General features: G+C 38.9%; 1 protein-coding gene across 1 annotated transcript in view; it reads left to right on the forward strand.

Annotated features, from left to right (window-relative positions):
- Positions 1 to 2078: 2078 nt before the first annotated feature.
- LOC102863790 (homeobox protein NANOG-like) overlaps positions 2079 to 10521 on the forward strand; it is a 74756-nt gene continuing 66313 nt past the window's right edge. Inside the window, exons 1-5 of the mRNA XM_006903137.1 lie at positions 2079 to 2223; positions 4174 to 4433; positions 5367 to 5456; positions 5567 to 5727; positions 5890 to 6070. Of these exons, the coding sequence (XP_006903199.1) occupies positions 2079 to 2223; positions 4174 to 4433; positions 5367 to 5456; positions 5567 to 5727; positions 5890 to 6070 (837 nt within the window). The remainder of the gene's footprint in view (positions 2224 to 4173; positions 4434 to 5366; positions 5457 to 5566; positions 5728 to 5889; positions 6071 to 10521) is intronic.

Raw genomic sequence — 10521 nt, forward strand, 5'->3', positions numbered from 1 at the left:
CTGACACATCTACCCTCATTACCCATGTTACTGTGTCAATCCATGTCATCCTGGGTCTTTCTCGCCTGTGCTGTCCCTCCACTCTTTCAAGCATAATATCCTTCTCCAAAGACTGTCCCTCCTGGCTACATGACCAATGTATGTGAGTTGGAGTATCAAAATCCTTGCCTCTAAGGAGCAGCTTGGTTTTACCCTCTCCAAGACAGACCTCTTCTTTCATATATTGTTGTTGTTATGTGCCATCGAATCACTTGAGACTCATAACAACCCTATGTACAGTGGCCCTGAAACCTGCTCTATCCTGTGCCAACCTTATTGTCTCCCACACACCAACCCTCATTACCCCAATCTCTGAATCAATCCATCTCATCCTGGATCTTCCTCTCCTGTGCTCTCCCTCTACCCTTTGAAGCACGATGCCCTTCTACAAGAGCAACTTTCTACTTGCAACAGCACAAAGTATGTCAGATGAAGCCTCAGAATCATTGTCTCCAAGGAGCAACCTGGTTTCACCCTCTCTAGGACGAACCCATTTTTCTCTTGGCAGTCCATGGTATATTCAATACTTTTTTCCAGCACCACAGCTCAAAGGCATCTATTTATTCTGTTTTCTGTCATCCCTAGTAATTGTTTAGCTTTCTGACGCATAGCAAATAATTATGAAGAATATGGCCTGGATCAGGCGCATCTTAGTCTCCAGACAGATGTCATTGATCTTCAGTACTCAGGAGAGGGCCCTGACAGCTGACTTTCCCAATGCAATTTGTCTCTTGATTTCCTGACTGCTGGTACCAAGAGTGTTGATTGTGGAGCCAAGCAAACTAAAGCTGTTAAGAACAATCTCAGTCTCTTCACCATCTACCATGATGCTGCCAACTGGCCCAGTGGTAAGAATCTTAGTTTTCTTGAGCTTCAATCCGTATTGAAGGCTGCAGTCCTTGACCTTCTACAGGAATTGCTTCAGGTCCTCCTCAGTTTCGGCAAGCAGGGTTGTGTCAGTTGCATAAAGCAGGTTGTTGATGATACATAGAAATGCTAATTTAAAAATCTTTCATGCTAGTGCTAGATCATACTTAAAACAGGGTACTAAAATATCTTATGTCAGCAGATTGTAATGCCTTTTTTTCTGATTTTTGCTTAAACATGACATCTACCGAAGCCATCCAGTAATGATTACTATCATACCAGGTCACTAAGTGTCAAAATCTACTCACCAGCATCTAAAAACAGTCCTGATGAAAAAGTTGAAAGCTAAAAGAACAAGGTGGAAACTGAAAACAATATATCCTTTTGAATATCAACTGATTTTTTAGTAACTTGCTGCAAGGTAGCATGTGTTTTAATTGTGACCTTAGCGTGAAAAATAGGGGAAAATGGAGATCTGCCAAGACACATTTTGAGGAAGACCCTCACTGTTGACAGTTGACCAGTGACTGCAAAAAGCTCAAGCCCAGAGATGACTATGGGATGACACAGAACCTAGCTGTATTTCCTTCTGTTATAGGTAGGGTCACTAGGAATTGGAACCAACTAGTGGCACCTAAAAACACAAAGGTCTCAAGATTTCATGGTAATTGCTGTAGTGGGAACTTCCATATCTGAGGTAGCCCCAGTAAATGCCTTTTTTATTTAGTGGATGTGCCCTGAAATATTTAGTTGTTGGATTTGTTTTGTCTGCTGGTTTGGACCCTAGGTTTCCAGTTCCGTCTCCACCCAGCCTAGGTTACCCTGCAGGTCTACTCTTAGGAACTTTTACATTACAATGGCCTTGATGAGACTGGCAGACAGGATTAACCCGGAATTCACTGGGTGTGTGGAGTAATGAGGGTGGCCTGGAGGGGCTGGCCTGAGGCCTTAGTTTAAGCCTTCATTTATAAATTCAGAGACTCAGGGAACTTCCCATTTGTTGAGTTGGGCTGAGCTCTTTCTGTTCCTGTTGAGGCCATTTCCTTCACTCCAGTCTTTAATCTTGAAGATCTTCATCATTTCCACTCGAGCTTTCCACTATAACTTGGCCTTTCTCACAGGTCTTAGTTGTTTATTTGATCTTTCTTTTTTCTCCCCTCTTCCGCAACAAAATGAGCGCGGACTTAGCTTCTCCCCAGAGCATACCTGAAGCTCGCGATTCCAGAGAATCTTCACCAATATCTACAATTTTTGAAGCAGAAGAAAGTTACACATCCTTGCAAATACCCTCTGCCGAGCTGCTCTACTCAGAGACCGGTAAGAAATATTTAGTCTTTCTCCTAAAAGAAAAAAGAAAGAAGGGAAAGGGGGTTACTGAGGACCATCCATATCTTTCTCTGTTATCTTGTAAACCTCTTGACACTTTAATCGTTATGTGGGGACACGTGCCGTTTTAACTATGTCCCCACTGTCAGAACAAGAGAAAGTAATTAAAAAAAAATACACACACACACACACACACACACACACACACACACAAAGATTTCAACTGTGTACTCTTGCTAGTTTCTGAGAAACGACCAGATTAGGCGCTGTGGAAATACAGACATATTATTGTAATAATCAAATTAACTCGTCCATAGATCTTAATATTATAGTTCCAGTTGTCAGTAAATGTTAGCGTTGATTGTCTAGAAAACTATACAGATTGGGAATGAGCATCATGTTTTTATCTATAATTGACATAGCATCCGAAGCAGCATGGTTAACTGTAATCTTGACATGTTTAAGAACAAGCACTGATGATTGGGTCTTCTCTGGCTCTTGTAGCGTGGATAACATTAGGCAGCTTGGAGTTAGAGCATCTACTTATATTCTATCCGTCATGTATTAATTCTCATAAAACTTGTAAAGATAATTCTGGGAAGATTAATTTAGGGATAATCAAACAAAGTGGCTAAAATTAGAATTTGAGCTTCTGTTTGCTACATAGGCTTCTGAATGGTGGCTGAGGATGCTTGGAATAATGTAAAGTGATTACCATTTTTTCTGGAAATCAAATTATGTCTTGGGGAAAGAATATGTGTGCAAAAGAACTGCTACGTTTGAGTGTTCTGTCTTACTCTGATGTTACTTTTCTAAACTTTGTATTAATGTTGCTGTTCTTGTAATTTGTAAATATTGAAGAAGTACTTTGTACTAAGTTGTAAACCTTGGGAATGAGGTACAGGGAGATCCTTGTTAGTAAGGGAGTGCAAGATTTGCATATTGTGTGCAAATATTTGCATATTGTGTGCAAGTTTAGTCTTCCAGGTACCCTATGGGACAGAACAGAACTGTCCTATAGTGTGTCTTAAGATGAAATCTTAATGTGTGCAGACTGCAAAGTCTAGCCATTAGCAGATGAGAACTTACTCATTGCACCACAAGGAATCTTTAAACATTTTAGGACCTTCCCAACTTCTAGCCATTAGTGGAAGGCTTACCTATTTTTAGGGGTGCTGAAAGTAGAGATAAGTGATTTTAAGGACTGTTTGTTCCGTCAAAGGCACAATAGAGCTTAAGTTGGAAACTGAGAATATTTCAATGCAAATACTTAAGTTGGTATTAAGCCTAGGATATTAGCTAGAAGAAATAGAACTTTCGTTATTAAATTGATAAATGTTATGTCTCATTTTTTCATCAGTCATAATCCATAAAGAAACTGTGAGGTAGTAAATGCAAACAGGAGGTTGAGATGGAATCTATCAATTAATTCACTTTCCACTATTTCTGATATTTAGAAATAACCTGGGGAGTAAATACTGTTAGGGTACTCAGAATTGGAGTGAGTGGTTATTTCAAAATTACATAAGTAGTGCTGAATAAGGCTTTATACCAATTTCTTGCCTAAGAGAGAAGAGAAAAGCTGCATGATTACCATTCTGACACTAACATTGATGTTGTTCTGATAGACTATCAAGATGTAGTAAAAAGTGGTGCCTCAATAGTTTAAGTCACCTAAGATTTGACTTCCGCTCTGTTTCCCAGAACTGTGCAATGTAGGTCACATTGTTAAAACCTTTTGAGGCTTGTTATAATGGAGACCTTTGACACCATTTCTTGAGTTTTGTGTAAAATAGGTTAACAATTGTTAAGAATGAACTTGATGCTTGCCTAACTGTAGCATTTGTGAGGATAGTGAAAGTACTTTGAAAATAGTATACATAGACTATTTCAATATTTGGAAAAATTTTTAGAGAAAGGTGCCATTTTCTTTCCCTGCAGTTTCGCCTCTTTCTCCCTCCGTGGATCTTCTTGTTCAGGAGAGCCCTGATTCTTCCACAAGTCCCAAAGCAAAAGCACTCCCTTCTATGGAAAAGAATGCAGTGAAGGAAGGGAAGGGCGAGAGCAGGAGGCAGAAAGTCAGGACGGTCTTCTCTCAGGCCCAGCTATTCATCCTCAAAGACACATTCCATAAGCAGAAGTACCTCAGCCTCCAGCAGATGCAAGAACTTTCTGAAGTCTTGAACCTTAGCTACAAACAGGTAAGAGGCTTCCTACGTACTGTCAACCTGATAGCAGAGGCTCATAAATCACTGTGTGGCTGCATGCCACCCCACATCTCCAGTGAATTAAATAAAAAAATGGAATCTTTGTTTCTCGACCATCTCTCCTTTTATGTTCCACAGTCTGTTGCATGGCTACTATCATAATTATGTAACCATTTTCCCTGGTTGAACAACAAAGATGGTGGAAATGTTTCATATTTTTCCTTTATCAAAGAAGGGAATATAAGCCAATTTTCAGAAATGAGTCACTGACCCACACGGATTCTCATTAAAATAAAATTGCTTATTTTGTTTTTTAATCTTTTTTCTTTCATTACTAATGGAATAGGTGATTTTTCATATTTTATTCGCCCTCTTTTTCCTTTAAATTGCCATTATCCACTACCCTTTCTAGCTCATGTTCATTTAAAAAAATGGTTTTAAAAGCTCTTCTTCCTATATTAATTATGTATCATTTTTACTTTGAAATAGTTTCTTGAAATGAAGCAGGATTTCTTCAGTAAAATATTTTCATTTGTCTTTTGATGCCGCACTTTACCTCGTTGATGGTATTGGCTAGTATTATCTGATCTTCCTGAGATGTCATTTCCTAACTCAGTTTATATGCCACCTAGAAATTTGAGTTTGATGTGTAACTTGATATTCTATAGTTATGGCCCTAGTGTTATATTCCATAATGCCTGAATTAAAATGATAGTGAAGTATACTTTTTAAAGATAATGTAAGAGTAACACTTATTTTTTTTAAAAAAACATAACACCAAATATATGAACAAAGCCTATAAAAGAAGGTCAGAAACATCAGTGTCAACTTCCTGTTTTATAGAGATACTATCGGGAAAAGAAGAAACATATTTTTTCTTCCAAGAACATCTCAGTTTCTAATATCCCTCTCACCTTTTTACTACAGGTTAAGACCTGGTTCCAGAACCAGAGAATGAAATGTAAGAGGTGGCAGAAAAATAGCAACTTGTTAAAGGATAGCAACGGTGGGACTCCGGTAACAGTAAATTTTCTTTTTCTTTAAACACCCTAAAACATACAACCCAAAGTACAGACAATTCAGATTTTCCTTGTTGTCTCTCACTTAATCTTTCATTCTCTTTTTAGATGGTCTCTGCACCTACTGAATACCTGGACCTCCATTCCTCCTATCACCAGGGATACCTTCCTTCTGGAAACCTTCCAGCATGGACCAACAAGACCTGGAACAGCCAGCCTTGGAGCAACCAGACCTGGAATGGCCACACTTGGGGTAACAACACCTGGAATAGCCACTCTTGGAGCAATCAAACCTGGAATAACCACTGTTGGGGCAATCAGACCTGGAATAGCAGCCAGGCTTGGAGTAACCAGACCTGGAGTAGCAGCCAGGCTTGGGGTAACCAGACCTGGAATAGCAGCCAGGCTTGGGGTAACCAGACCTGGAATAGCAGCCAGGCTTGGTGCAGCCAATCCTGGAACAACCAGGCCTGGAATAATCCGCTTCAGAACTCTGGAGAGGAATTTCTGCTGCCCCAGGTCCAATTCCAACAAAATACTGCCAATGATCTGGAGACCTCACAAACCATTGATTCATTCCTAAATTTCTCCATGAACACAAAATCTGAAGAAGTATGAAGATAGTATGTAATTGTTTGTCAACCTGGGCAATGGCTGCATTCCTTCCTTCCTTGTTTTAGAGATCTCTCGCTCTCTCACTCTCTCTAGTGTGATAGCCTGGTTGCCATTATTCCTACCTCATGTGGAGATTTTGGAGCAAAGGGGGTTTTTTTTACCATTTATTCAAAGAAGTTTCTATAATAGCTTCCTTACATAGATGATAGATGACCTTAGTTGCCCTGACAATATGATAACAGATATCTCTGGCTAGAGATAACTATATAATACTATATTGGATATCTTTAGAATCTAGCCTCAAGAAAAGGAACTCAAAGCACAAATGTGTGGTGAAAGTTTATTTTTAGTTTTACATGATGAGGGAAGATTTCTTCTAAACAACTTCAAATGAAGAGTTACAAGGAAATTAATTGATGTCCTCTATCCTTCTACCCTAACTTCTCTATTACTGAATATTTTAGGAAGGTGGTTTTGTATTTTGCTGCTTTATGGAAATAGTGCCAGTTTGGCTGGCTGATTTATAAATGTTAATAAAAGAATATGCATTTTACCTTTAATTGTCTACCCTAATTTTAATAAAACATTAAACACAACCCTTTATTCCTTTGTTTCATGTGCAGGCATATTGTTCTGCCATTCACTTTTTCATTAAAGTTATATCTTTTCAGTTGCTGCCTAGTATTAGAAGGAGTTCTGGTGAAGCAATAGTTTAAGTATTTGCTTGTCATTGGAGATGTTGATAATTTTCAACCCATCAGTAGCTAAAAGGGAGCTTAGGACCTGATCTTATAAGATTGTTATTGCGTTCTGTTGAGTCAGAACCAACCCGTAGCTGACCCTCCAGTGGGTTTTCAGAAGCAGTTACTCACAGAGGAAGAGATTGCCTGTTCTCCCACAGAGTAGCTGGCAGATTCTAATTGCTTGCCTTCAGGATTGCAAAGCAACTTCTTTCCATTAGGCCACCAGAGCTCTCTATGAACGATTACAAACTAGAAATGCTATGGGCAGTTTACTCTGGCCCATGTGTCAGAATCTGTACCATACGTATTATATTCACAAAATCTGGGCTGTACATATTACATTGTACAGTTGTATACCATGTCTTTTTTTAACTGTTTCCAACTTGCTAGATATTTCTGTTTTCTCTTTCTGTTTCATTTTGTCACAGTAATACAATTAATATACCTTCATTATTCCTTCTATCAACCAGGTATTCTAGAAATTTAACCTATTTGTATTTTCATAAATTGGAAATTACAAGCTACTTTTAGATTGGCCATTCTTGTGTTTCTCTTCACTTACTAATTAAAGTACTGTTAGTTTTGAGGTTTTGTTTTTTGTTTTTTGGTTTTTTTTTAAGTGTGTAAGACAGAATCTTATGTTCCTAAGAGGCTAGAAGGACTTCCTAAATAAAAAATTGTAAAGTCCTTTCTTAGGTGCAAACTCAAATAAGGTTTGTTCATCTACATGTCCCTTTTTATGATCATTGTAATGAAGGAAAGCAACTGAAGTCAAGTTGACTGACTCAACAATCCTACAGGACAGAGCAGACACTGCCACAAAGGATTTCCTAGGCTATAAACTAGCTGCCACGTGCCGGTAGGTTTAAACCACTGACCAAGGTTAGCAGAAAGCCTTTGCTGTTGTACCAATGCTCCTCCAAGTGGGAAATAGAAATTTTCACTTTCCTTTAGAGCTTGCTTGTTACATTCTCCAAATGGGTGAGTGTTACTTCCAGAGAGAGCTCTGATGGCATAGATAGTAGGGAACTGAACTGTTAACCCAAAGGCTGATGACCAAAATCTGTGTGTTTTAGTTTTGAAAATCTGCTGGAGGATCAGCTTTAGTCAGTTCTGACTCCATGACAATTTTTGTTGATGTTACTTCCGGTAACAAAATCTATTGTTAGATCGAATTTATCAGAGTCTTCTGAATTTCACAATATGGCTGCAAAATTTCAAGGTAAATTTCAAACACTCGATTCTTAAAATTGTGAGGATGGCACATGATAGGGCAAGTTTCTTCAGTTAGGGTTGCTGTGAGTCGTAGTCAACTCATTTAACATTTAACAACTCATAGGTCTTGAGGTAAAGGACAAGATTAACTGCTCAGGAAAATCCTACTCTTCAGAAAAACCTGGCATCTGAGGGGTGAGTGGAGGAAGAAACCCAACCAAGACTAAACTCAAAGGTAAGGCAGACAACTGCTAGACAGGCAGGGGAATGGGGGAGGACTTTAGTAAATATTGCAGGCCACCTGGGGACAAGCCTCATTCGCCCCTAGTGAATTTGTTAAAGAAAGAGGCTAACTGGAGCAGACAAAAGCCGGCCCAGGAAGTTAGTTACTAAGGACACCAAAATGTAGGCATTTGAATAGGTTCCTTAGTGTGAGGCAGTGAAACTTAACTGAAAATAAGAAGTTTCTGGTGATGAGTCTCTTTACTTAAGCCTTTCCAGGTTAAATTGGTCCTAGGAGAAAGTGTCCTTGAGAATTTGAAAATTATTATAATGCAGTAGTATAACAGTGATGTACCAGGCGAACTTCAAGAAACAGAAAAACTGAGATCAAGTAAAGATGCTTGAACCATATTTACCTTGAAGGCATTGTGCAAAACAAAGAGAACACTGCAAGGTAGATGAATGGACCTCGGACTCAGTGCAAGGGGGTAGAAAGGTTAGCACACTTTCTGAGTCCTATGTCTTTACACCAGCTTTTCCCACTGATGGTGTTATTAGGCAACTGAGGAAAATAATTTGGGATGGAATCAAGGTTGGAGCTCTGCAAAAGGGGCTGTCCATGACTATGGTTCTTCCTAGCTTGATGAGCCCCTATGGAATTTATCTGTGGTGATTTGGGCAGGTTATATGGTGTCACCAGAGAGGAACATTTTTTTAAGGTAAAATTATTAGAAAGTTACGTTTCCAATGGAATGGGCCTGCCTCCCAGAAAAGAAATGTGGAGAGAAGGCAGCACACTCTGAAGTGAGTTTATCTATGGCCTCCTTCTCTGGGTGGGTCTCAGGGATGAAGTTTGGCCAATGAGATACAGAGAGTTCAAAGTTTAATGGGTGGTTCTCATTCTGGACCTTGTTCTCTGATGTCATTTATGAGCCCAAAGCATCCACTACTTTTGACATCACTCATGTGCCCAAAGCACCAATTCTGTGTATGTCAATATTGGCTTCCTGATTCTGATAGCTGAATTTTCCAAGTAAACTTTTGCCTGAGAGTTGAACAATTTAAGACTTGGATGTCGAGTGCTTCTTATAAGGACATTTCGTGTTAGACTATCAATTGCCTCTAGTTCTTTCTAGCCCTATATTCTACACACATGTGCCCTATTTAGCTAATATCTCTTACAATCTTATGCCATGAACTGCCAAAGAACAAACAAATCTGTCTTAAAACAAGCGCACCAAAGTAGTCGTTAGAAGTACATAATTCAGAGGGCATCTTGCTTGAAAAAGTGGAGAGTCAGCAAAAGAGGAAGACCCTTGATGAGATGACAGCAAGGATCCTAAGCACAGAAGAGAATTTAAGCAAGGCACAGAATCAGGCCAAGTCTCACTCTGTTGTCCGTGGGGTCAAAATGAGTCTGAGCCAACTCAAAGGCACTTAATTATGACAATATGTCTTACTGGTCACTAACAACTATGGTTAAACACATCTTATGGGCTATGTAAGTTCCATCTGGTATCTCTTCCAACTGAAGGGTTTTAACCACTGCCCTTTTGGTTTGTAGCCTAGTACTTAATTGCTGAATCATCAGGTTTGGTTATTTTTTGGGTGTTTTTCCCCCCATCCATTCATTGCCATGGAGTAGATTCCAACTCTGGTACATAGAATTTCTTAAGCTATAAATCAACGATAGGTATAGAAGAGGGTTCAGGTCTTTTGTTCATAGGATCGCTATGAGTTGTGCTCAACTCAACTGCACTTAACAACAACATAAATCTTTAAAAGTAGAGACTTTCTCGTCTTTTTTTCTTGGAGCAATTGGTAGATTCCAAGTGCTGGCCCAACCCAATACTTAATATGCTACATACATCACCAGGGCTTCTTTTGTATTTCCGAGGAACTAACTAGTAATTCACATATTCTGTCTTAAATGTTATAATGCTGATTATATTTACAATGTTGTTTACAAAAGAAAAACAACTGGCAAAGTAATATTAGCCATTGTGTGCAAAGTTCAGTTTTATCAGCTTACACATTCTGGCTGAGTTAGCCTGGTTGTTAAGGAGGAACGGAGTACTTCTCAAAGCAGCAAGCCTCTGAGATCACACTCCAATAGTCAGTTGTCAAGTGACTTATGCCACAAACAATATTCCTTTATTATAAATTGATTTATTTGTAAATAGTGCTACAGTTTTGGGAAATTAAGGCACTCTAAGTTCCTTGTAAACAAAATTTGATACTGAAGTGAATTAAATTTATAAAAAGATG

This window comes from Elephantulus edwardii, unplaced genomic scaffold, assembly GCF_000299155.1.
Source record: "Elephantulus edwardii isolate Elephantulus edwardi_28Jun2011 unplaced genomic scaffold, EleEdw1.0 scaffold00516, whole genome shotgun sequence".
In the NCBI taxonomy this organism is placed as follows: Eukaryota; Metazoa; Chordata; class Mammalia; order Macroscelidea; family Macroscelididae; genus Elephantulus; species Elephantulus edwardii.